The sequence below is a fragment of the Dermacentor albipictus genome, chromosome 1, assembly GCF_038994185.2.
Source record: "Dermacentor albipictus isolate Rhodes 1998 colony chromosome 1, USDA_Dalb.pri_finalv2, whole genome shotgun sequence".
NCBI classification, from domain to species: Eukaryota; Metazoa; Arthropoda; class Arachnida; order Ixodida; family Ixodidae; genus Dermacentor; species Dermacentor albipictus.
In genome coordinates, this window is record NC_091821.1 from 419,085,941 (window position 1) to 419,113,556 (window position 27,616).

The 27,616-nt window shown below is 48.5% G+C and overlaps 1 protein-coding gene across 1 annotated transcript; it reads right to left on the reverse strand.

The window, feature by feature from the left end:
- Window positions 1-6,000: 6,000 nt before the first annotated feature.
- LOC135900404 (mucin-2-like) lies at window positions 6,001-12,190 on the reverse strand. The gene is made up of 2 exons (XM_065429895.2): window positions 7,905-12,190; window positions 6,001-7,054 (listed from the first exon to the last, which is right to left on the reverse strand). The coding sequence occupies exons 1-2, from the start codon at window positions 12,036-12,038 to the stop codon at window positions 6,269-6,271; spliced, it is 4,920 nt and encodes a 1,639-aa protein (XP_065285967.1). The 5' UTR covers window positions 12,039-12,190; the 3' UTR covers window positions 6,001-6,268.
- Between the last annotated feature and the right edge of the window lie 15,426 nt (window positions 12,191-27,616).

A 27,616-nucleotide genomic window follows, 5' to 3' on the forward strand; every position in this document is an offset into this window, starting at 1 on the left:
CCACAAGCTACTTACACTGCAAGACCGCATGCTCTGCGACCTTGCGGAAAATAAAAATTAATCCGCTGAGATTTACGCTGAGTCCGGTTTGAAGGATTGAGGCCTAGTTCAATATAGTCAGCCCGGTACTAGTAGCAGCCTTGTCCGGCTGCCATTTAATAGAGAACGAAAGCGGCTCCTTATGGCCACTTGGTATCATTGTGGGTCCTTTCCTTGCGTCGAGGCTATGAGAACAACATCAGCGGGACATCGGCGTAATCGATTTGAGTTTTCTTTCAATTTTTGCTCTTATACTCTTAATTTATCCTATGTGTTATACTGTTATGCCCAGATCCTGACACCAACCACGTGCTAGAGGCCGGACTATTTTTGTCAATGCAGCCGATTACCGTCACCATGAGCAAGCTACCTTGACACTGTTTACGTGGGTACACTGCAAGATGGGACACTAAAGGCAAATATAACGTCAAGCTAAAGTGACAGCATATAATGGTCGAAAACGTCTAAGGCGTCATTATTATCGCGAACGGAGCTTTAGTAATTGCGAAATTGAGGTAAATGTTGGACACGATTTGAGACAACGTTACTAGACTAGGTTCAGTTGTCAAACTCTCCGTAGGCGCCGTACATCGCGGGCGGCCCCTTGTCTTGGTTTGCCGCCAGAGGGCGGGAGGACCGCAAGTAGCTCTACCAGGGCGCAGCTCTGCGTTGGCGAAGGGGCTTGAGTCCTCAGAAAAATAATGAAAGTGTAATTATTTATTGATCTACGGCCGCTAAAGCGGCATACACCTAACCCATGTACCAAGGGGGGGGGGGGGTGATAGCGAGACTCGGGCAGTCTAGAATAATAGAAAAGTAGACTACTATAAAATGCATAATAAATTAATCACTAATTGAGGATAGGCGGGTTAGAAACAAAGGAAATAGAACTTGGCGAGTAAATATTATTGAGTACGAAGAATTTAGTCAAAAGTACTTCTTGCTCTAAAAAAGTTTTTAGAGGACACCAACATGTTGGGAAAATATTAAGTTTCAGATTATCCAAATGCGCTAAATGAGTAACCTAAATGTTGTTCGTGGTTCATAATTGGTTCATGTGGAGATCGCAACACTTACGAAATATGTATAATTCTGTTCCGTACTTGCATTGTATTACATGTGTTATGTGTTTTGGCTGTTCAAAATATCTTACTTTATATATGCGCACGTGTACTGAACTAATGCACAAAACTTTGCGACTCATGTACTGTTGGACTGTATATTTTTTATTCATCCAGTGTTCTACTGAGTGTTATATTTTGTGTCGCTATTCTTCCTTTTTATGCAAATTTGTTTCGTTTGCCAAGTGAGTGACAACGAGTAGCCGGTGCCACCATAAACGCGCCAACCTCTCCTAACATTTTACTTCAATAAAAAAAGAATTTAGTCATTGCTGTCTTGTTCTATAATGATGATGATGATGATGATGATGATGATGATGATGATGTGCCTTTGAATTTGGGTACATACCTACACTCGGGCACGGGCCAAGAATCAGGTGGTTATGAGTGAGTGAGTGAATAAACTTTATTACAGGTCCGGCGAGGACGCAATCAGGTGGTTATACTCATCATGAATAACTGCAAAGAAATGAACTTGAAGAGGTAGAACTGCGAATGAAAGAGCATTGTGTAAGTGAAAAGTCGGACCATATGAATGGACGATTATATGCAAAAAAATAGAAAGAAGATTCCCTGGAAAATTCAGAATTGAATACATTTACAAAGACTACGACAGGAATAGTAAGGAAAGTCGGAATTACCATGCTATGCGTTTCGTTACTTGAATGAAATCACACACACAGCGTCAAAGTCTGTGGCTAAAACCCAGCTTACAGAGGCCCCGAAAGAGATAAATATTCGAATGACTTAATTCAAACTCAGTTTATTAAACAGCATTTCAAGAAGTGTTTTTCTTTGTTTTGTAAACGGGCAAGATATTAAAGAATGATTGTCAATTAATTTTATTTCCTAGCAGAACTGGCATAGGAGCAGTATAACTAGACCAGATCTGTGTAATATGTTTAACGATGTGCCGATATCTTCTTATTTATTAGATGTGAATCACGGGAAGTTTGGGCACAGAAAGGAGCCCGGCTATACGAAAATCATAGCTGGGAAAAACAAGAAAGATAAAATAGGTAATTCAAATACAATACACTGTCAAAAGCCTAAAACAAAGTATAGCGAAACACTAACCGGTCCCGGATATAGTGCAAACAGAGGCGGATTGGGGCGGTGGACACTGTGCTTCGTAAGCGTAGACGTGAATTATAACACGAAGACGCCATCGTCGTCCACCGTCGTTGTCGTTTCATTGCCTTCATTCCATCGTCGCCGCTCTGTCGCCATTGTGTCGTCGTCGTGCAGTCGTGGTCAATCCATGGACGTTTTCCCGTGGTGGTTGTTGTTTCGTCGTCGTCAAGCCGTCCTTATCAAGCAGTCTGCGTGATTCCATCGCCGCCATGCTTTCGCCGTCATGCGGTTGCCATCGTTCCGTCGTCGTCATTCCTACGGCATCTACCCTTCGTCGCCGTGCATTGTCACCACTCACGGTGACGTTCATACACAGCCCGTGTCGTCGTTCGTGTTTATTTCGCTGTACTCATTTGTCTTTCCTTAGCAGTAAACATGTCACGCAGCAAACGCGAATAGACCGCGTTCAAGTCATTCTACACGGCGGCAATTTCTCGCCACTTTTAACCAGAAGCTTCCTTTGCCTGTCCTCTCCTACTGCGGGTGATGCCTGCTGGCTCTTGTGCTGAGCGACGGCCACGATTCCAGTAAGGGTGAGATCCGTGACCGCCTGAGGTGGCGGGTGATGTAAGCGCATACGCGAGCTCAAACACAATAAAAGAATGGCGCCGAAGAGCAAGTGCAAACCTTTCTAAAGATACATGCATCACCAGAGAGGAGATCGCAACATGTTTTCATTAATGAATCGACCTCACTTTTCAACTATCAACGGTATCGCTCACATTGCCCTCAAGTTGTTTTCATACGGAAACTATTGGACCCATTAAATGTTCACCTGTGCGAGGTGGTCTTACTAAATTTCTAGGTTCATCATCATCATCAGCCTATTTTATGTCCACTACAGGAGGCCTCTCCATGCGATTTTCAATTGCCCCTGTCCTGCGCCAACCGATTCCAACTTGCGTTTGCGAATTTCTTAATTTCATCACCCCACCTAGTCTTCTGCCGTCCTCGGCTGCGCTTCCGTTCTCTTGGCACCCATGATGTTACCCTAATGGTCCATCGGTTATCTAACCTACGCATTACATGACCTGCCCAGCTCCATTTCTTTCTCTTAATGTTGATTATAATATCGGCTATGCCCGTTTGCTCTCTGATTCAAACCGCTCTCTTCCTGTCTCTTAACGTTATGCCTATCATTCTTCGTTGCGTCGCTCTTGGTGTGGTCCTTAACTTGTTTTCGAGCTTCTTTGTCAGTCTCAAGTTACTGAAATTACTGCTTCTGAAGCCAGCCTATTTATGGTTTCATTCATTGCCTCTATGTCATCTTCATCTCTCTGTTCTAAGGCTGCATATTTGTTTGCAAGTACCAGCCTAAATTTGTCTGCATTTACCCTTACTGCCTCTAAGTTGATCTGTATTTTTCTTGACCAATTTTACTCTTCCTCTGTTCAAATTGAGGTGAATCCTAGCCCTCACTAACCTATGATTACTGCACTTTACCCTACCTATCACTTCTACATCTTGCACTATGCTGGGATCAGGAGAAAGTATGAAATCAATTTCATTTCTTGTTTCACCATTAGGGATTTTCCAGGTCCAATTTCTGTTGCTACGTTTCCTGAAAAAGGTGTCCATTATTCTCAGCTTATTCTTTTCTGCGAATTCTACCAGCATCTCTCCTCGAGGGTTCCTCGAATCCACGCCGTAGTTGCCAAATGCTTGTTCACCAGCCTCCTTTTCCCCCACTTTGGCATTGAAGTCGCCCATGACTACAGTATACTGAGTTTGCACTTTTCGCTTCGCTAATTCAACCTCTTCATAAAACTGTTCTATTTCTGCATCACCATGAATGGACGTTGAAGCGTAGGTTTGTACTACCTTTATTCTATGCCTCATATTCAGCTTTATTACGACTACTGTTACCCTATCATTAATGCTGTAGAATTCGTCAATGTTGCCCGGTATGGATTAGAATTCGGAGTGGGATTAGAATTCCCACTCCGAACTGCTTCTTATCTGGTAGTCCTCTATAGCAGAGGACGTGGCCATTTATCAGCACTATATTGTTACTATCGCAATAAAACATATGTAACATTCCCGCTTGCCGATTTAAACAAATAAAACATATCTGCCCCGTCCGGCGCCCTGTTCAGGTTTACATCTATGGCGGTCGGACCAAAGGCGCCGAAAACAGTTTTCTTTACCTGTAGTGTACACTAATGTTTGGCCCGTAAGCCGCGTTCAATTGTTTTCCCACTCTATCCTTACAAAAAAAAAAATGGCTGTGGCTTAGGTAAGGTTAAGCCCAGGATGCGAAGCATACTAGCCTTTATTTTAGTTGTTAAACCACTGTTTAGCTTGGTGAACTGCTGTTGCTTGGCTATATTTGGTTCGGCTAGACGAAGAAACAACTCATGCGTTACTCTGCTTCGCCTTGGACGCCCCGCATTGGACGCGGTGAGCGTCGAGCAACGCAGCGTTCGGCGCGGCAACGAAATGTGCGCCTGAGCAAGCGACGCACGCCTGAGCCTTAGAAACAGCTCGTTTCTAAGGCAACACCGCATTCACTAGAGGCGCTTTTGTACCGCTTTGGAGCATCGTACTCGTGGCTCAGTGGTAGCGTCTCCGTCTCACACTCCGGAGACCCTGGTTCGATTCCCACCCAGCCCATCTTGCAAGAGTTGAGCCAAAGCCACTTCTCCTCTTTCGTGACGTCACGGTGTCACGTGGTATTCAAGGCGACACCGCCGCGCCTGAGGAGCTGGGTTGAGCCCTCGTAATATGCTTCGCATGAAAGAAAGAGAAAAGCCGGCGCGGTAGCCTAATTAGTGGCTATAATGACTATGGCGTTGCACTGCTAAATGAATTCGATGGGGGCGAAATGGCAAAACCCTCATGTACTTATATTTGAGTGCGCGTTTAAGAGCCCCAGGTGATGAAAACTAAACCGGGTGCATCATAATCACATAGTGGCTATACGTGAGGCACACAATTTGTTTGTTTTAAATAAGGGAGGTAGCTGTGTCTTTCGTTTCTTTTTATGGGTGTAAACAAATTAAGTGATTTTTGAGCTTGATACCCCTCGCCACCTAAAAACAACAGCAAAAAAAAAGAAACTTATGGTTATGGCTATAAGTTTCTATGGTTAGAAACTTATATTATGGTTAGGTTATGGTTATCTTATATTTCATATCTGCCTGTAATGCCGTTCTCAACTGCACGTCCACTCAACTGAGCAGCTTGTAAACTATAAATGGCTGCTTTCACTTATGCGGTGCGTTGTCGTAACGATAGTAATGAAACAAATAAAGGAAATAGATGCTTCACACACACGTACATATACAGTGACCCGTGTACTTATTGATACTTTTTACTGAGACTGCATTTCGCTCGCTGACAATGTTATTGCTCAGTGCAAGACGCGCCTGCACGATTTGGAACTTTCAACGAAATTGAAGGGTCAGGCTCTGCCTCCCCAAAGAAAAATCCTGGTGCCGCCCCTGTTAAAGCCCTTCCACGTATGTGGTACAGCACGACTTGCTCAATCATTCTTTTTGCAATTCGGACATTTATAGATATTTTAAAATGACGATTTTATTTATACCGCTAGCCTGTAACTACTGCGGTGCGCTATTTGGATTTATTTTATAGTGGCATATCGTGATTAGCGCTACCTTATTTAGTAGCGTGGGCGATTGTAAAATGTTGAATGATCACGAACGGCACATGCAAAGCAGCGGCGAACACATGCGCAAGACGTGGCTCGCTTTCGACCGGAAGTTTATTGACCCTAAAGAGAGTGCCACAAAGGCCGCTTATTCGAGACGCCGAGGGCAGTGCTGGCTGTCGATTGGCCCCGTCTAGTTCTTATCGAAAAACCGAGCGGCAAACGCGAGCAGCAGCCACGCAGTTCCGCAAACCGAGCTGTCGACACTTTCGTTTGCACTTTCTTTTCCTGGGTGCGCCTCACGTCGTGCATCGGCCACTACTCTTCCGCCGCTCGTGTACGGAGAAGTGTAACGTGTCGAGGCTCAGCGCCACGGTTTCTCGGCAGGGCGGCATTCTTGCTCGGGAGTCTTGTGACCCTGCGTGGCTTGCTTGCCAACGTCTACAGACACACAAACGTTCAGGGCTGAGTCGGAGGTGTGCTTTCCCTCCGGTGTGTCGATGAACACGGGAGGAATTTTGACCTCCACGTGGCCGTCCTTGCAGCTCTCCACGATCATCTTCTTCTCGATGTGCACCGGTGACACGATTGTCCGCACTGAAGACGTCGAACTGGTACTTTTGGGGGGCACCAAGTCGATCGTCATGTTCACCTGCAGCGGTATGTCGGCGAACTGGGCCGGAGATTCTGTGACGGCCTGTGCGATATGTTCCGAGATGGGTAAGCTGTCGTCGTCGGAGGACGCCGTGGAACCCTTGGGTACCTTGCGCCCCTTTTGACCCTTCTTGCCTTTCTTCTTCTGAGGTGAACCTTTGGCGTCGCTTTCTGGGGAAGTGATGGCTGATTTCTCGGCACTTGCCACTCCGCTGTCACTCGGCACGGCGGCAACAATGTCGGCGCTGGCTCGCTTTTCGACGGGCAGTGCGACTGACTTGTCGCCCGATTTTGGCGACTCGATGACTTCAGCTGACGTGTCGGCTTCGAGCTGTCGGGCGTCGATGATTTGTTCAGGGCTGAATGGCTCTTCAGGAGACTTCGAGGATGGTGTCAAAGGTTCCGCACTTGCCCTTATGATCGGCTGGTGCCCCTCAACGCCGGTGCCCGTCCCGGCCGCTTGCGTAAGGGCCGCCACCGAAGATTTCTCCTTGTCCTGAGACAAAAAGATTAAGACTTTATCTTTAATTTCTTCACATAAGTAAGCAAAATACGCAATCTGTTGTGCACAAACACAACACGTCGTAATTTCTTTTGTACGTATACGGTATTTGCGAATCTTGATTAGCAATGAGACGCAATACTAGCAGTTTCAAATTTCGTAGAGTGGACAGAGCAGGTAAATAATGAAAAACAATATTCCGGTAAGAGCTGAGACACAATCTCGTGTGTTCCACCGAAATTTTGAGCGACACTCTTGATTTTGTCCGATGCTTCTGTCATTGAGTCGGCTTTGTGCTGGTGGTTGTACTGCTCGTTTTTGAGGACATTACAAGCGTAGCCTTTGCCGTGCTCTCGGAGGACACGTGTGAAGACACTCCCGACAGAGCGTCTCTGGTCTGCCATTCTTTCGAGCCGGCTCCCGATTCTAACTCAGATCTTTCGAGAGTTGTTTTCGTTACCAGAGCGCCTGATTTATCAACCACTCTATTCTCAGATTGCACTGAGTGAACGTCTCGTGACGTAAGCTTTATCCCATCGGAATTCTTTTTGGTCGGGGCAAGCTCACGTTTACCAGGCGGGGCTATTTTTGAACTTTGGCTTGTACTTCGCTTGAATGTTTTCACTATGATGCGCTCCTCGCCTGAAACGATACTAGTAGTAGCTCCACTCACTAAGTTGCGTTCGGCAGGTGGTGCGAGTTCATTAGCCAGCGCTACAGTGCCTTCTTGCAACTTGTTGGGTGAAGCTGCCTTCGTGGCCTCATCAGATCCAGTTTTTGGAGAAGGTATCACTCTTGCCGAGGATCGCAGCGCAGGTTTCAATGGAGGGCGATTTTCTCTCACCGGTTCTGCGAGTCCACTTCCGGATGGAGATTCCGCGCGAGGGGACTTTTCCACTGCTGACGGGGTGGTGAGCTGTGGAGATCCACCGGCGCTCGCCTTCTGCTCAGAGTCAGTGGTTTGCGCGGTCACAAGGGGACCGGAAGGAACCTTCAGCTCCGAACCTTTTTGTGGAGAAAAGCTCGTGGGGCTGCCCTTGGCTTCCAGAAGCCTCTCTACCTCACTTGGGGATACCAAGCCACTCGTCGGCGTAGGAGAAGCCGGTCCCAGAGCGTTAAGAGCACGTCTAGGGGAACCGCTAGAACTCTGGCTAGGGCTCTTTACTGTGTCGAGTGGCACGTGCGTATAGGATGGGGACGGAGCAAGTTCAGTGACTGGGTGCTCAGCCGGCTCGAAAGTTTTTTCTGTTGTCGGAGCTAATTCAGTGACTGGGTACTCAGCCGGGTCGAAAGTTTTTTCTGTTGTGATAATCTCCATGATGGTTGATGAAGGATTGACGAGCTGTTGCACAGATTCTAGCTTGGAGATGCTTGCCGAAACTTGCGAAGATGGTGTGAGGGGACTCTTTATTTCCGATAACGGGCCGACCGGAGGTTGCGGCGACTGGATTTGCTGTAATGACGTCTGCTGAAGATTGCCATTTGAAGCCGGAGGTGATGGTTGTACTGCTAAACGAGGGCTCTTCGTAGAGTCCAGAGTGCCAGATGTCGCTTTAGGGGACCAAGGTTCGAGCTGTTTAACTTGCGAATAACTATCCGCAACCGGATATATAGAGTCTTGTGACGCCTGAGGGGATGTTCCAGGACTCTTTCGGGGACTCTTGGTAGAATCTAAAAGGCCGGATGTTGCCCGCGGCGAGCACGGTTCAGGAGATTTGGCGCCTTGTGATGCTTGAGGAGATGTTCCATGACTTTTGGTAGAATCTAAAAATCCTGGTTCTGCCTGCCGCCAGTATGGTTCAGGAGATAGGGCGCTTTGCGGCACTTGAGGAGATGTACCGGGCCTTTCTAGGGGACTCTTGGCAGAATCTAAAAGGCTGGATGCTGCCCGCGGCGAGCACGGTTCAGGAGATTTGGCGCCTTGTGATGCTTGAGGAGATGTTCCATGACTTTTGGTAGAATCTAAAAAGCCTGGTTCTGCCTGCCGCCAGTATGGTTCAGGAGATAGGGCGCTTTGCGGCACTTGAGGAGATGTACCGGGCCTTTCTAGGGGACTCTTGGCAGAATCTAAAAGGCTGGATGCTGCCCGCGGCGAGCACGGTTCAGGAGATTTGGCGCCTTGTGATGCTTGAGGAGATGTTCCATGACTTTTGGTAGAATCTAAAAATCCTGGTTCTGCCTGCCGCCAGTATGGTTCAGGAGATAGGGCGCTTTGCGGCACTTGAGGAGATGTACCGGGCCTTTCTAGGGGACTCTTGGCAGAATCTAAAAGGCTGGATGCTGCCCGCGGCGAGCACGGTTCAGGAGATTTGGCGCCTTGTGATGCTTGAGGAGATGTTCCATGACTTTTGGTAGAATCTAAAAAGCCTGGTTCTGCCTGCCGCCAGTATGGTTCAGGAGATAGGGCGCTTTGCGGCACTTGAGGAGATGTTCCGGGCCTTTTTAGGGGACTCTTGGTAGAATCTAAAAAGCCTGGTTCTGCCTGCCGCCAGTATGGTTCAGGAGATAGGGCGCTTTGCGGCACTTGAGGAGATGTTCCGGGCCTTTTTAGGGGACTCTTCGTTTGATCTAAAAATCCAGGTGCTGCCCGCGGCGACAACGGTTCAGGCGTTTGGGCGCCTTGCGACGCTTGAGGAGATGTTCCAGGCTTCCTTAGGGGGCTCTTGGTTGGATCTAAAGCGCCAGATGTTGCCCGCGGCGACCACGGTTGAGAAGATTGGCCACCTTGCGTGGCTGAAGGGGATGCTCCAAGGCTCTCACGGGTACTCTTGGTTGGATCTAAAAAGCCAGATGATGCCCGCGGCGACCACGGTTCAAGTGCAGAAGCAACAACTGGAGAGCCGGGCTGACTTCCAGAGACCCGAGAGGACTCCGGATGAGCGATCGCAGTAGTCTTCGCCACCTCTGAGAAAGACTGCGGTGTCCGCGGCGATGAGGCTTCTGCTACTTGAAGCGAAGGTGATGCGGCGGTTAGTGCGGGCGATTTATCCGTTGTTGAGGCTGGCATGATGTCTGGGCGTATGAGGCCGTCTTTCGGCTCCATATCTGTGATAGGGGATGCTCGCTCGACAATAGCCCTTTCAGCGGACGCTTCGCTGCCGAAGGGACTTTTCGAAACCTGTGGGGCTGAGGGGGCATCAGGCCTTGGACTCTTGGTAGCGTCCAAGAGCCCAACTGTTGCTCGGGGCGACCGTAACTCAGGAGAATAGTGCGGCAAAATTGCATCAGGATACTCAGATAATGCGCCTTTCGGAGAACCCGGACGACTTCCAGTCGGTGTCTTCGTTACGGCACTTGCGGATACCGGCGTGGATATCTTCTGAGCGCCAGTTGAAGTGTTTAACGAACCTGGCACACCTTGCCCTGATCGCGGTGATGGTGAGCGATAATCAGGCCTTGGACTCTTGGTAGCGTCCAAGAAACCAGCTGTTGCTCTGGGCGACCACGGCTCAGGTGACTGGGGCGGCGAAATTGCGTCACGATACGCAGATAACGCGAGTTTCGGAGAATCCGGACGGCTTTCAGTTGGACTCTTCGTTACACTTGCGGATACTTGCGTCGGTTTCTCCTGAGAGCCAGTTGAAGTCTTTGGGGTACCTAGCACACTTTGTCCTGATAGAGGTGACGAGGTGTCCGCCTTTAAAGGAAGAACAGTGTCCGCAGGCGCAGACACTGCTTCCCGTGGTGAGAGCGTGGTTATTGCACTCTTCATTTCAACTTCCCGCTCTGCAAAGGGTGAAGTGGCTGCGCTCTGCATTACGACCGGGGTTTGTTGCGCCTCGGCAACGGTGGGCGCGCCTTTGATGGGAGACTGTTGCGTGGAAGCTTTGGGCTTTGTGAATGCCTCCCGCGACGATTTTGGTGATGCAAGGGTTTTCGGCTGTCGGCCTTTTCCGGATTTCGAAAGTTCGGTTTCCGATGGTTTCTTAAGCTTTGCTATTCGCCCTCGCGCAGGCTGAGTGAGCACGCTTGGGGAATTCTTAGAGGCACCTCTCCTAGCTCGCGCAAGTGCTTGTTTTTTAGCAAAGTCCATCGGGTACTCCTTAAGTAACTTGGCCAGCGCAGATTTGTGGTGGGCGCTGTGCGCGTCCGGATAAGATTCGGGTGAACTTGGTCTGAAGCCCCCTCTATCCTGTACAATTGGATTTATTTCCACTGGTGCGATCGTCACCTCCGCTATATGCGGTCCAGGCGACGTCAGTGGAAGAGTAGGGTGGCTGCCTTGTGAAACCAATTCTTGCGAGTCTTGTCTGAGCGGCGACGCAAATGAAGCTTGGGATGTCCGCGGAGTTTTCGAGATTGACGGTCGAGACGTCGCCGAAGGCGCGTGGCGCTTTTTGGATAGCTTCTCGTGTTGCTCTGGAATCGCCATTTCGGGGCCTGTCTGACCCAAGAGTCCACGCGCAGCATCTGCCGCCATTTTCGCGTTCCGACGCTTGCCCAAGCTTGTCGCAGAGTCGCTGCTGGGGAAAGCAGCCCGGTTCTTTATCGGGGAGTCGGCTGGGAAAGCGGCAAGCTCGCTATGTCTTTCAGATAGCGCACCTTTGGCCGCTGACGCTGGGGACGCAGTGGCGACGCCGGGGCGCTTGACGGTGGCGCTCTTTGAACTGCGCACCCTGGGCTGGATTTCGTCGAACGGAGACTTCCAGCTTCCATTGAATTCCGTGGATTTGTTGCTCTCGGGCAGCGACGGAAGTCCAGGGAAGCGGGCTTCAACGCTCCTCGAGCCAGTGGCGTCGTTCATCGGCATGCTCAACTCGGAATCATGTGACGACGCGATGGACCTGCTGTGAGGCCTGGCCACGTTGACAGCGAGGCCGGACGGCGTCCAGCCGCCTTGGATGATGATTTGAGCGGGCGCAAGCGGCGTGGTCACAACAACATTGGACGGGGTCTTGGGGGACCTGATGGACGGCGACGTCGGCCTCTTCACGCCGGCTGCCCAGGGCGACGAAGTCGTGCGGGACCGGGACTTCATGGTAGCAGACTGCTCGCGGTCGTTGCACCGCTACCCAGGACTCCGCCCAGCAAATTGTATAAGATGGGTCGAATTTTGGTGAGCCCACGGGCCCGGCTACGAACGCTGCCTTGGCCCGTGAGCTTCTTCGTCTTTCACGTGGCTCGATTGCTCGCGCTGGCCAAAAGCCCAGAGTGTTCTAGAAAGCTGCTTCCAGCACTGTACAAAAAAATGAGGAAGCGAGATTTTAACGTGCAGAATATTATTATGCAGTAAGCGCTTGTCCTCGTTTTCCCGTGTCCCTTGTACCGCTTCGCGCTGCACCGCACAGCCTCATGGAAAACCAGCTAGCACAAACTATCACCATTTTATTGTTATGCAAGCTCCAAATAACTGTTTGAAAATCATTTAGATAAATCAGTGTAGCTACGGATAATAGCTTTTCTGGGTGTTAGAAAGGTTACGTTCATACTGAAATAAATTGTTAGAACCCATCTCACGGTGACTGCCGACGGCAGTGTATAAATAAATAAATAAATAAATAAATAAATAAATAAATAAATAAATAAATAAATAAATAAATAAATAAATAAATACATAAATAAATAAATAAATAAATAAATTTGCGTTTATTACACGAATTGAAGAAATACGTAGATAAATTTACAGGAGATAACAGAGCACGAGGCCGCATGTGGACCTCCTGCTACAAGGTTATAAATAAAAAAATTAATGTGCGGAGTACAAGAGCACTTGTTAAAAAAAGAACAGGTATTCAAAGTATTAGAAGAAAAACAAAGTTAAGACATCAGTACTTTACAATATAAAGCAACAAATACATGATAAATAGTCAAAGTGTTAGGTATTGATAAGAAATGGTAGCAACTGCCTTTTGAAAATTTCTAATGAGGAGCAATACTTAATGTGTTATGGGAGGAGATTCTACAACAACAGTGGTAAAAAAGCAGTATGCCTTCCCTGGTTCGAGCGTATTGAAGGCAACGAGAATTTCCCATCGGAGGCAAATCGGTTGGTTTAACATTACCGAGACGGTTACCCAATAAAATAGTGCATGACGTTAAACTAGTTGTAAACTTGCAGACGATAATTACGAGATTAAACTGCACAAATTTATGTGTAGAGATTATCGTGGAACTTTGGAGTAGATGTGAAACACTAGAATGGCATGTATATGGAGTGTTAGTATTCGTAGCTTGGCTCTGTATATATTTTAGTGGAATCAGGCGAGTTGGATAGTTGTTCTCCCATGATGAGATGCAGTAATTAAGATGGCTATGAATGAAGGCGAAGCATATTTTAAGCAAGGCGGACGTGGTAAAATAACGACATGCTTTCAACGATACTCTAATGCCATACATGAACTTTCGTCGAACGAACGCGGTGTGATTCTTGTTTTTGAGGTCAGAATCTAGTATTACTCCAAGAAATGAGCCCCCATCGACAGCGTGAATAAAGTTATTGCCGAGGGTAATTGCAGGGTTAAATGAAATAATTTTGTGACTGGAGCGGACTATCATGAACATTGTTTTAGTAGGAATAATTGTAAGGCTATTAGGATGACACCAGTTCAATGCGTTGTTGAGGTAAAGAGTTAAGTTTTCCTGTTCGGACAGACAGCGAACGGTCAGTGGCTAGTATTGTGGTATCGGCTGCATATATATAAGGCTCTGCGTTATTAAGACAACTAGGAAGATCACTGATATGAATTAAAAATAAAATACATTCAAGAACCAATCCTTGAGACACACCCTTGTGAATGGGTAAGAAATCCGATAATGTAGGGCGAATATACATATAGCCTGTTCTTGACCTGATAGAAAACGTTTAGTTCAAGATAAGGCGGGATCAGTAATACCTATCGCGATAAGTTTGTTGCCATGAATTAGTGAAACAGATGCTTTTGATAAATCTACGAATGCAGCGCCAGTTATGTTCTCCGAGTCTATGAAGCTTTTATATCTATCTGTAAATGAGATTAGTGCTAGGTCTGAGAAATATCCTGTTCTAAATACAAAGTTATTTGGTGAAAAAAACACTCACTTTAGTTAAATACTTCGTCGGGCGTTTTCGATACATTCACCAATGATTTTACTAAAATATGGCAATAGTGATATGGGGTGATAGTTATTCACGCAAGATCTATCTTATTAGGTACTGGTATTACTTTGGATGACCTTAGTGCACTTGGATATGTTCCTGTATTAAAAATTAGGCTAATAATTTGCGAAGAAGGAGCACCTATAAGGTGAACAATCAATTATATAGAGCCTTGATGAATCTTGTCAAGTCCTGCTCCAGTTAATTTGGACTGTTACGCAAAAGGCAAGGACTTCACTAGGGAAACGATAGAATGACTGTGGAGAGCGTTGTAGTGACTAAACAATGGTTATCTTCGGATTTGTGTTACCGGAAGAGAAACATTTGTTGAAGGTATTTGCTATGTCATTATAGCGATTGCAAACTGTCCCTGAAGAAACTATTTTTTAATAGCGGCCTCATTACTTCATTCATTCAAGTTGCGGCTAAGAATTACCACCAGCTTGATTTATTTCAGACTCATAGTTTAATAAGTATATTACAGTAAGAGATGTAACGAGACTTTAATCGAATGTTAAACAGGCGTTTTTTTTTAAGCTTTTTATGCAGGTTACCTTTTTTACGCATGCGTCTCACTAAGGCGTTAGTCTACCATGCGCTGTATGGAGCACAGTATATTTTTTTTACATGTGACATTGAATAAATGTAGCGACACAATTGACGTATTGCCAAAGTCGTAACGAGTCATTTATGAGGGGTGTACTACAACGGGACTCCTCTTTCGCGCTTCCCTAATACTCGACGTCACCTAGTGGTACCGCCGCGAAGCCTGAGGATGGCCTCCGAAGTCCATGTTGGGCCGGTGCATGAGATCGCTGAGAAGCGCGTCATGCGGCAGCTGGGCTCCACTCCCGCGCTTCTTTCTAAATACGCTGTGGCATCTGATGGCGCTACCGTGTAGTTCAAGCGTGGCCTCCGAGACGAGAAGCGTGGCGCGCCGGTGCGTGCGAACGCTGAGAATCGTTCCCTCGCTTGCCGCACACCCAGTGGCACATACACAGTGAGCCAAGTTGGCAAGAGATGCATTGAAAAGCGGCACATACCCAGCGAATTTGTGATTCAGCCTGCGAAAGCGTCGGGTTGCTGTCCTTGAAGAAACCGCGTGACGTGGAGAGAGAGAGAGAGAGAGAGAGAGAGAGAGAGAGAGGCCTTTATTGAAAGGCAGAGATTTTAGCCGGCGTGTAGACATCGCTGACATGCTACTCTGCGTGGGAAAGGGAATTGGGGAGAGAAATAGAGAAGGAGAGAGGCGCAAAAAAAAGGAATAAGTTAAAAAAATTGGGCCCTGAGTTTTCTGACTCATGGGCAGCGGCATGCTATGGTAAAGTCCTTCAGACTATGCATCGTCCTACAATGAGGTGACAGAATTCGCTGCGTGAAAGGTGCATGCGGGTGACAGAGCGGAACTAAAGTTTGCCGAGTTGACCAATTTTTCTAAGTATGTGGACGTGGTTTTAATTCTGCCCAGCATCGGAGACACATAAAAGATCTTTTTTTTTCTCATTCTAGAGCGGTACACACCTACTGGCAGATACCCAGTGAGCTAAGTTGGCATCGGAAAGGTTCATTGAAGATCAGCACACACCAAGCTTCACACTACCAGTGCTCCAAGCCGGCGTCAAAGAGTTTATTCGAACGGAGGTACCTGCCCACTCCCGCCCTGACCTATGTCGACGGGTAACCGAGGGTCGTTGAAAAGTGGCACATATGTGCGCATTGCCACATTCTCAGCCACCCAAGTTGGTTGGACGGTTGATTTCTAACTCGGTGCAGCTCGATGCTCCAACCATTAGACCGTGTCCTCCACAGTTACCCAGGTTACCGGTCAACCTGGCAAACGCTTTGCGGAAGCCCAAGCAATGCTGCGTAGTCAGCTGCACGCAAAATTCTTGGCATAACGTCGATTCCCACTGTGTGTGGCACCACTCCGACGTCGATATGACGGCGATGGTGACTTGCAAGTGTAAGACAGCACGACGACTACAGCAAGACGAAGGCGCATGCGCGTCGTCGATGACGGCACGATGGCTCACATGTTGTGAGCTTGGGATTTAATGCATAGCAAGTGCGCTGCAGCGTCAGCACAGTCATGTGCTGTCGCTTTCTTCGCAAGAACGACTGCAACACCGATCTGTCCCGTGGTGGTGCTCGCGCCTATGTACGAGGATATAAATCAGACGTGCACAATGTGACCTCCATAAGTATACAAGCTTGGAAGAAGCGATAGAGAAAGAAAATTAGCTTTGAGGGATGCGGGAAATTCAGAAATACTCTGATAAAGGGCTATAATTTATTGCGCCCGAGATGAGAAATCGGTCGCAGTGGTATGGGACGTAGTTGCGGTGCTGATGATAACCTAAAGCCATGGCGCATAGATCTCGTTTGTGGTTGAACAGTCAGACGCAGATGTGATAATTTATCTTTTAAATAATATGAACAATACATTTACCAAAGTGGGAAAGAGAAAATATAAACAGCAAAAGAACATTTAAGGACAGGTCAAGCTGGCTCAGCGCAATTTCCAACACATTCCTCCTCAGGGAAGAAAAGCGCGGACCCATCAGTAAAAATGATCAATTGTTTCAATTTCGTTACAAAACAGAACAGACGTAGTGAACAGAGCGCCAGTCCAAACCTGTGCATATGAAAATTTAGTTGTGGAACACCGCAACGCGGTCTCATCAGCTTCACCTCGATCTGTCGATCCGCTTAAAGGGTATGTAAGTTTTGATATTCTGGTAAGGACGTCAGACCGGATTTCGCCTTCAGAAGAAAGTAGTTGATCCACCTGGCTGTAGTGAGAACTGCTGGAGTCGTAAGTGTGAAACCAATTGTCAGGCAATAAAAGCCTTTGCCGGAGAATCAGCCATTTCGTTTAGAACGAAACCTTTGTGGTCAGGTACCGATACTAATCGTAAAAGATATAGATAAAGGGGAGCTAGTAGAAGGTTCTTTAAATGTGGGAATTACCGGGCGCTGTAAGCGAAGAACACAACAACAATGATTCTGTATGGTGGTGGTCGTAGCGTATCCAGAAATATTTTTCGGGAGAGCCACCCACTTGGGGGACAGGGGATGGAGAAAGTGAGGGAGAGGGGGGCTGGACAAGCCGCATAGTAACATACAATTTTTTTTTTGGGGGGGGGGTGTGCAAGTGCTCGGTGTGCTACCCCCTGGCTGGTAGCGAAAACGTGGGGTGAAGTTCGGACGGGTCTAAAACTACGGCTGAGCATTGCGCCAGAAATGTTGGTGTGAAATTGGGCAGCCGAACAGAATACGACAAATGGAAGAACGATGAGAATATTCATGACTTTTGCCTTTCTCGCTCTGACGTGCTGTCGGCTTTTACAATTTCCCGCGATAACTGGACACAGTTAACTTGATTTTGCTTTATTCCGACAGCAACTACGTGGACATCCCAGGAGTGCGCGGGTCGTCGCAGTGCTGTACTGTGTGCGATTGCGCATGCGCTGGGTGTAGGAGGTCGCGCCATCTGCTGCGTGCGGTTGCGAGGGTAAGCATGTAACCACGATGCCGAGCAGCTTAAAGGCAAGTGCCGGATCACGGAGTAAGATGTACAGGAGCACCGACTCGCCTATCTTGCAATGCATTTGGCGCGGCCTACTAATGACGCCCAACCCGCCGTGGTTGCTCAGTGGCTATGGTGTTGGGCTGCTGAGCACGAGGTCGCGGGATCGAATCCCGGCCACGGCGGCCGCATTTCGATGGGGGCGAAATGCGAAAACACCCGTGTGCTTAGATTTAGGTGCACGTTAAAGAACCCCAGGTGGTCAAAAATTTCCGGAGTCCTCCACTACGGCGTGCCTCATAATCAGAAAGTGGTTTTGGCACGTAAAACCCCAAATATTATTATTATTAATGACGCCCAGAAGTCCACTGGGATCGCTGGCTCCGCTTCTCTCCTCTCTTCTTCGTGGATTCCCTAGGTACTCTCCTCACCCCTTCTATTAATAAAATTGTTACTCACTCACTCACTCCTCCCTTTCTTGCTTCCCTAGATATTCTCGCCAAATATTCGCGCCATGCGGTGGTCAATTCGAGAAACGAACGTGTCGAGAGCATTTAAGCTATCGAAAATATTAAGTGGCCGGATGACGCGCTTTCGCTGTTGTCGCTGCTTGAAGCGGTATATAACTGCGGCGCATTTTTCGATTGCGACAGCAGCGAGTAAAGATACGCTCAGCCGATTTCCGAGAGTGAAAAAAGTATTCTGTCGCCGCAGTTAGTCACCAATGTTACACTAGCGGACATAAAGGTGAAAACAGCGCGTTGTTTGAGTGTAGCAGTATGTGCGACACACTGGCTTGTGCTGGTGCTTGCTGGCGCCAAGCTAACATAAGAAGAAAACAATGTAAAACGCCTTGCAAACTCCCCCTGCCCCCCTCGTTCGTGTGCGTCAGTCTGCAACTCCATTCACCTCCGTCACTTGAATAAAATTAATTTGCTTTAAGCTGAGTTCCAGCATAAAACAAAAGTTTGCTGATGTTCCTGAGGGCCTGGGTGCGTCCTTACTAATAGAGGATACTGTTGCCACCAGTCGCTAAATTAAGTGGCGTAGTGCGTAGGAAACACAATCGCATGCGTGCGTGCGTGTGTGTGAACCGGGAAGCCCGATTACAGCGCCTACTTGGTATTTGGACTCGCGCGCCATCCTGCAGTCTCATGACCCACGATGTCAAACAGAGTTTGAGCCCATGCATTGGAGCAACAGATACACGCTCTTTAGAGTGCGCTTGGTCGCCGACTGTGAGTCACGATTTACTGTGAACAATTCATGACTGCACTGGTCGCTTTCGTAGAAGTGCAGGCGCTCATGGAAGGTGCCTAGAGTTGCTCACACAGCCTGCCGTAGACGCGCTTATCATCGGCATTTAGCAATCAGCACAAACTACCCCAGGCGCGCGTACAGAGTAATAGGCGTAGGGCATGCCTAGCCTTTTTGAGCGTGCAGTTGGAAATACAGTATGGGTGAACGTAACGGTAAGGCACCGTATACGTTGCAGAAAGTGCACACGGAGCAACATTTGTGCCGCAGCAGTGCCGGTTTATCACTTCGTTCTTCGTTGATGCGCGCCACCTCTCAATGCGAACGCAACAGCCGAAATCGTTATAAGAGGCCCACCACTACAGCCAAAAGCGAAGCCGTTTTGCGCGCACACCATTCAGGCTGAGCGAGTGCTTTCCATTCAGTCGAATCTGAGAACCTTGGACGAAGACCTGTGCACGGAAGTCGTCGAGAGCGACGCCGCGGGTTCACCTTCGATCGAACTCGGCAGCGACCTGCGCCGCGCCAGTAGGCGAAAGGAAGCTCGCCCGATTCGCGGGTGCTGCCTGCTCTCGGTTTTGAGCGCCGAGGCCGCCGGCGGGGACGCCCGCTCTTCGAACTGCTCCATTCCGGGCGATTCGCACAGTTCGGGCACGGAGCCCAGGCTGGGCAGCCGGCTCACGGGCCCGCGCGTGGTCGAGGAGCGTCGCCGCGCCGCCGGCAGTGCCCGCAGGACGATTCGTTCGCTGGACGCGCAAGAGGGCCTCCTGGGGCTCAGGGCCCGGCGCTGCCGCGCCAAGTCTCGCGGGGTCGGCGACTGCGCGGCAGCCCTGTGGATCGTCAGGCGCGTCGTCTTGGAGCTGACGGTCACGACGGGGGCACCGACGGCCGAGGGACTCCTCCTGTACCCGGCGTTGCTCGAGACACCGCGAATGCTGATGGGGCTCGGCGACGACGGGGCGGCCGCGACGGAGCAGCGGCTCACCAGAGGCGACGTGATGTGGACGGCTGACGAGACGCTCCGCCGCCTCGAGGACGAGGAAGACCAGCCCGCCATGATGCCCGACTGAAGAGTGGCGTTTGGCGTGTGGGGTGGAATTTGTACACTGGGATCGTTCGTTGCCGGTGGCGCGCAAATTTTCTTCAGCCTCGTCTGGGCTCGTCTGGGTTCCGAATAGGCCGGCTTCACATCGTCTTTGTCGTTCTTTTCGGGTCGATCGAAGTAGCTCGTATACTTGCGGTGGCCGACGCTTCGTAAATGCGTGCATGTCGTGGTAGCAAAAAGCAATGAGAGAGAGAGAGAGAGAGAGAGAGAGAGAGAGAAGGAGATTCTTGATGATGGGAAGGAAAGGTTGGGGTAAAGTGCAGCGCAGTAACTGTCTCTCAGCAGAGGACACCTCAACCGCGCTGCACAGGGGGAAGTGCACCAGAGAAGGAACAAAAGAGTAGAGAACGGTGAAGGAGGAACCTTAGAAGAGGGAAACAAGGCACAAAATCTTTATGAGGGACAGCGCCGATGCAATTAACCATGCGCCGTGCAGGCAGCAACGATAGCTGCAATTCTATAAGAAACTAACTGTAGCGTCAAGCCTTCCTTGTGAGCGAAAAAAAGTATGGTGCTATTCTGCAAACACATCAGTTGCTAAAACAGTGCCGTATTCACTGTAACGCAAACGCCACGCTGTGCTGATTTAGGCGAGAAAGAAGAATTTTGTGTTGTGCCTTCATTACATGACGCGTGCCCACTCGGCGTGAAATAAAGTAAGAGTGCGTGCGAACAATCTCCAAAATTTGCAAAAATAAAATTAAAATAAGGAGGCCGCCCACCCATAGGGCGCACACTGCGCTTGCTAAGAATAGAAGTTTATTATTTCTTTCTCCTCTTTTTCTTTCTTTATTTCTATGTTTTTTGTTTTCGTTCAACATACGCCGCTCACAGAAACTTCGTTGACATAATCGCAGGTCCGGTGGCCCTTTCGTGATTAAGCAATAAGGGTGAACGAGCGCGGACACTTTCGCATCAGTGCTAAGGTGAATTCCAGTAAATAAAGAAACAGTAACCTGCAGCTGTTGTATATATATTTTAAAAATTTTACGTCCGCGATAACTTTACTATTTCACCCAAAGAAGGCAATTATTTGTCTTGAAATTCGTGAAACACGAATTTCTTTTTCGGTTGTTGGTAATCAGTAACAGAGTTTCGATTTATTCTTTTTCGGTGACTTCATTGATTACGTAAACTTTCCATGTTTATATCGGTGAGAATATTTTCCACACAAGAAGGTGTAAACATTTTAAGGATAATTTGTATAACAGCTTAACTGCTTCTTTCTTCTTCTTTCAAAGCGAGTCCCAGCTACGGTGATCTGCCATGTCCATATTTTTGTGTGTTTATCTGAGTAAAATTCCCATAATGGCAAACAACCCGAGAATGTCGGTTTTAACATGCATATTGAGTACGCAAAGTTTTGGCATTCAGTCGTAGATTTGGGCCGTATGACTAGGACAATTTTCTCCAATTTGGGCGACAACGTGACGGCCAGAGTAAGCAAGATTCTTAACTATTACGTTAGGCGCATAATAAGCAAAGCAAAAGGTTAAGGATCATATATGTGCTTTTTAACGTAACCATAACCGGAATAAACTAGTATTTTCGCTTTATCGCGAAAAAAATAATAATTGAAGCGATTGAAATGGCGCTCACGTGTCAGGCGTTGCTCACAAAAATGAGCCCTGATTATTTCATGAAATCAGGACAGATACCACCAAATAAAAGTTTAACAGTGCAAATTTCCAGGTACACAATACCAGCACTTGCATACGTACAGTGAACGTACGTACAGTGAACGCCACTGCGCGCGGTCGCCGTGATAGAGTCTCCCGAACCTCCTCCTTGCATGAAAGGTAGGTAAGCGCTGAGAGCAAACTATGTGAAATACGTTCTTATAGTGTTTGTATAACTAAATGGAGCATAATAGAATGAAGCCTCAATGCAGCGGTCGCACAGATTCGCAGCGACCGACTGCGCGTCTGCATGCTTGTCCGCGCACTGTTTCGCATTGGCCGCGTGCGCGTTTTCGCACCGTGTCATGAGCTTTAGGCCGCAGAATATGAGCCTTTGACAGTATACAAGCAACCATTGTTGCGTTGGCGCTATCAGAGCTGCTCAAAAATAATTTCATTGTAGAGACTTCGACGCCAACGGGGATTGTAATGTGCCGTCGCGACGATTCAATTGTTTTGCTTTCTTCTAAATTCTTGGACGTTTCAATATTATTTCTCGAGTTGCGTCGCACTCTATGTTTATCGGTGTTCTCAGCATGCGATTTCGCGCTGCTGCTTTTTTGTAATCCAGCGCATTAGTTCGTTACACAAACATGACCATATGCCATGCTTTCTTTTTAATGTGCTTCTTACCGCTCCCTTTCCACTCCAGTGAACTTGCCAGTATCTATAGCATCGAAAAATTCATAGACCAAACCGTCATGACATTAGTCGGGCAGCGGACTCGGGCGAGCGTCTCAGAGCGGGTTTTCCGAACGTCGCAGACCCGGCGCCGTAGCAGAAATCTCCCTCGCGTCTGTGCTTGCTGCATAGCCGACTTGTAGCCGACGACTGTTTGCCGGTTTTACGTTCCGCGAGCCAAGCTTCACGCAGCTTGTCCTGCGGCTACGTGTGAATAAGGCTGACACCGGGCTCCGTTGCGTACGTCCGGCACTGCGGCACCGAGCAGTAGTCTACCATGTTGCGCGCCTTCAAAGGCAGCCACTACCTATTGTAGTGCTTTCAAGCGTTGTAAAGGAGACACTCGAAGCGGGAAAATCTCGCCACTAAATGAGGACCGCAGCGTACGAGGGAATTTAAACTCTCGTTTTCAGCTCGCTTCGGCGCTCCCGAAGCAGCCGACGCGGCCGCTATGTCCACGTGATCCCTAATAGGACGTCACGCCGACGGTGGTGCCAGCTTTTCCAGTGGTGGAGATCGAGGCCAATAGTGCCTAGGATATACTGGCACTATACATGAGGGGAGAGTGCATCGCCGCGACACCACGTGACCCACGCTGTCGGTCTCGCAAGCCGGTGTATCTCGCGCGTTCCTCGTCCACGCAAGCTCTCGCCTGCGTTCTGACCGTGCCTCGGTAAGGCCCAATGAAAACGCGCCAAGCGTCTGAAGGCGCTCGCTTTTTTGCGAGGCGTTCGTAACTCGAAGTGGACGTTGGGCCACCCTAATATCTAACGTTGGCCCGCACCCAAATTCCAAGTAGGTCCCACACCACATTTCATTTGTGCCAACCCCAAATTTAAGGTACGTTGTCAGGATTGGGGGCTCAATCCCATCGTCCGTGGTCCTTTGCCAAGATTGGAGTACGGCATGAATTCGAAGGTAGCTGGCCCATGCCGTCGTCCAACTTATTTACGCTGAGATCGTTGATGAAGTGAAGAACTGTTTCTCATCGAGAACGAGGAAAAGGGTTTATTTACAGAAATCAAATCAGTCTAACATGACTGCTTGAGAAAAAGAGTATCAGTCCAACATGACTGCATGAGAGAAGTGACTCAGTCTAACATGACTGCTCAAGAGAAGTGTGTTCAGCATTCGCACAACCACAGTTTTTATACACTCGATCCGCCGGCCATACGAGGCGGCGACTGTTCGTTTACTCATCACCAACTCGCCGCTGCTCTGCAGATCAGTTTACAGACACAAAGGCACACACATTCCGATGCCCAAACGACGGCGTTGGAGGGGTGCCGTTCCGGGAAGTATCGGTGCTGATCGAGGGTAGCTCGTTGTTTTGCGTCACGCCGAAGCGTGAGAAGCACCAAAATACGTCGTTCCCGCGGCAGCTTGTCCATGCGTGTCAAATCAGGTCCACGTTGGGGAACTCCGAAACCATTGTTCACACACCGAACTCGTCCCGTCACAATGTCGATGGGGCTGGAGGAAGGAAGCGGTTTTCAGCACATAGGCCGCTTCTTCGAACGCCTCCTAGCTGCAGTGACGGAGAGGGTGCGGAATGCGCGTCTTGCCCCCCTTGTCGTAATCGGGTGGCAATCTTGCTTAGCAGCTCGCCATTCTTAACAACGTCCAACCCGCAATTGAAGTTGGCCCACCCCCAAATTTCAGTTGGCGCACCCCCACGCTTCAACTGGGCCTACCACCAAATTTAATATGGCCCACCCCATGATTTCAACATGGTCCACACCCAGACTTCAAGTTGGCGCACTCCCAAATTTAAGTTGGCCCACCGAGAGGCTTGGCCCACGTGGGAGCGGCCCGCTTCATGAAGACTCACGATCTGCAGGACTTCAATAAAGTTTTACCTTACCTTACCATACCCCCAGATTTTAACTTGGTCCATCCCCAAATTTAGTCTGAACCACCGCCAAATCAACTTGGCCCACCTCCTAATTTAATTGGCCCACCCCACGTTTCAAGTTGACTCACCCCCAAATGTCAACTTGGCCCACACCCAAATTTCAGTTGGCCTACCCTAAGCTTCCCCATGCATTTTCAAAGGAGCCTTATGCATTTCTATGGGTAATCTCGTTTTTTATTTTATTTCGCTTGAATTTCTTCTTACTGCTTAAAAGCTACAAATCGTCTGCATTTACATTATCATAATGCTCAAATGTGTGCAAATTACGCGATTCTGTGCAGATACAAGTCATTACACTTCTCGCGTGATAGGGCTGGGGAGCTCGTCAAAGAATGCTTACGTATTAAAACTTGCAGTGCATGCGCGCACAATATCTGATGCAAACAAAATCATGAGCCATTTCACTCTGTGAAGGTGGATGACCAGCGAAGTGGTGTAGCAGACGACAAAGAAGTGACACAGACTTTTGAACAAAGGTACGAACAAATTATTAGTACACTCATTCACCAAACTTGTGCTATCGCTAACCTCGCCAACCATTCTTTCTTTTGGTGCGACCTCACTGGGATCCAGCCGCAGGGATGCTTTTCTTGCAATTTACAATTTTATTAGACATACAAAAAGAGTACCTTGCTGACTTTCTAAAGTTATCAATATTTTCTATTATTTAATTTATTTACGTTAACTTATCAAAATTCTTCACAATATTTTCATCACACGTCTAAATTACAGTTGTAGTCTCACGCTCCACAATTTAAATCTAGCTTGGCTTCACTTCTAAGCATACGAAAAACCGCCTGCTTCTTGGCCAATCCCCCATAGTGGGTATGCGCCACTGTCTGGGACACAAGACAAGACATGACATTTATTGTGTTGATCAGTGGTCATCGTGACGAAAAGTACGCGCACACATTTTAATACATCCGCTTTCATTCGTGCTATACATTCGTTATATACATTCGTGTTTTCATTTCGCGATATATTGAGGCAAAGAATTTGATACCGAAATCACCGCACCGACTGGGAGTGGGCCAGTGCCGTCAGCACCTTCGCAGCGGTAGGAGCAGTACGGGAACGCTAGCATGATGAGCGGCATCGGAGCCAGCTGTGGTAGAAGACGACGACGAACGCGCGAGCAGCGGCACGAGCCATTGCTGATGATGATAGCTTTTGCTCGCACACATTTGTTGACGGACACGAAAAATGCACGGAACCCTAGCCATAAACATAAACGCTATACATAAACAAACGCTGCAAATAAGAATACTAATATCCCCTTCTTTGCGCGCAAAGCCACGGCCACTGGGAAAGCACTGCTCCAAGTATACTGGCCTGAAACAGACGCTTCTTGCCGCGTATGCATGTACATGATACTTGTGTATGTTGCGTGCGTGTGTTCTGTGCATGAGTGGGTCATACCATACATCACCCTTGTCAATTTGGAGTAGCATACAACACAAACACCTCCAACACCCAATAAATGAAGTCTCCGTCGTGCAATAGAGTGATATAACTTTGATGTAAGAAAGGTGGATAAATCGGCCAGAGTGCCGTGCCTCTAGCCAGCTGCTCAGCTTTGAAGAAGGGGTTGGCGTACGATAGAGAAAACTGTATGTGCAGTCTGTAGCTCGATGTCGCATCATGCCTTCCTCATTGGGATGACCGATCACTTGCGACACATGCGGCTGCGGCGAGACTTTGACGCACCTTCTCTTTGCCCAAGTGATGTGCCGCGTGCCTTATACATAAGATAGTCGCCGAATGTCGGAATGTTTTAGGTCAGTGATTCTAAAGGAATTACGCGGAGACGACTATTGGCAGTGCTCCATTTTCCCCGAGATCTACGAGCCTACATCCTGTTAAGAACGGCCAGCTGCAGTGCAAGTTTGCCAGCCAGTTACGCCTGCGGTGGCAACCTCATCTTGGAATGCCGCCGCCAACCTCTAGCCACGGCGTGGCTAAGTCGACTTTGTGTCGGTATCAATACGCGTATCCTCCGCTCTCCGTCGCTTTAGCTAGGATGCGTTATGACTGAAGGAGTTCGACGAAACAGGCTTTGTGCGCAACACGACAACGCGGACCTGATCTCCTACGGGCGGGGGAGCTGCCGCTCCTTCCAAGCGGAGGCTCCTTCCCAAGCACCGACCAAGACGCAAGACAACGCGCTACCCGGAACGGCTCCGAGTTCTACGAAATTCGTGTGGTGTCGGGTTTCGGACCGTAAACACGTGTGTGTGTGTGTAAACAGTCCTGCGGAGAGGCGGCTAGTTTGCGATGACTAAACGAACGTTCGCATCACCTTGTATCGCGGGAGGACCGAGTGTTCAAGACTGCTGTTGTGCGAATGCTCGACACACTTTTCTTAAGCAGTCATGTTGGACTGAGACTCTCTTCGCTGCCTGGCGTAGGCTCCAGACAGGCACTTACACGAACTTACACATATTACATAGGATACACCCCACAGCCTACAGGGACGAATGCCCATGGTGTGGGGCCACACCAACCCTATACCACATTACGTGGGAGTGCGCACTACACAACATGAACAGACACGAACACGAACACCACGAGGGAGCAATGGGAGGCACTGCTGTCTAACTCGGCCCTCGACGACCAGCTCAAGCTGACAAAGAGAGCTGAGAAGATGGCAAGAGCCAGCGGAGCCCTGGACTAAGGGCCCCGACCATTAGCTGTTTTTTTATTATTATTTTAATAAAGTTTATCTATTTATCTATCTCAAGCAGTCATGTTATATTGATGTACTTTCTCAATCAGTCATGTTAGACTGATATAAATACTGTAAATAAACCCATATTCCTCGTTCTCGATGAGAAGCAGTCCTTCCCTTCATCAACGTCCTCAGCGTGGATAAGTTGGACGACGGCATGGGCCAGCTACCTTCGAATTCATGCCGGACTCCAATCTTGACAACAGATCACGAGCGATGGGATTGAGCCCCCAATCCTGACAACCCCAGAGTTCAGCACGGTGCGTACTTCACCCGTAGTTTGTGCGCGCGCTCGTGTGGTGCTTATTTCCCTTTTCTTGCTATCGCTTCACATCCTCGCCCTATGCGGCGTAGCCAACCACAACTACCTGCGTTAAGCCTCTTTGCATTTCTATGCATCAGTCACGAGATACTCAAACACCAACGTTGCCGCAGTTCTCGAACGTTTATTCGTAGGCTTCGGAGTGCAGAGTGCAGTCTACCGGGTGGCCGTATATTAGCTACAACGCAGCAGAGCTGCTGCGCCGTGGCGGTGTGAGGGAATCGAGACGTGTCTTCGCAATAATGACAAGCACACGAGAAGGCCA

Coding starts and splice junctions, on each gene's coding strand:
- LOC135900404 (XM_065429895.2), bottom strand. CDS start 12,038: ATGAAGTCCCGGTCCCGCACGACTTCGTCGCCCTGGGCAGCCGGCGTG. Junction 7,055..7,904: donor GAAGTGGACTCGCAGAACCG/GTGAGAGAAAAT, acceptor TTTTTGTCTCAG/GACAAGGAGAAATCTTCGGT.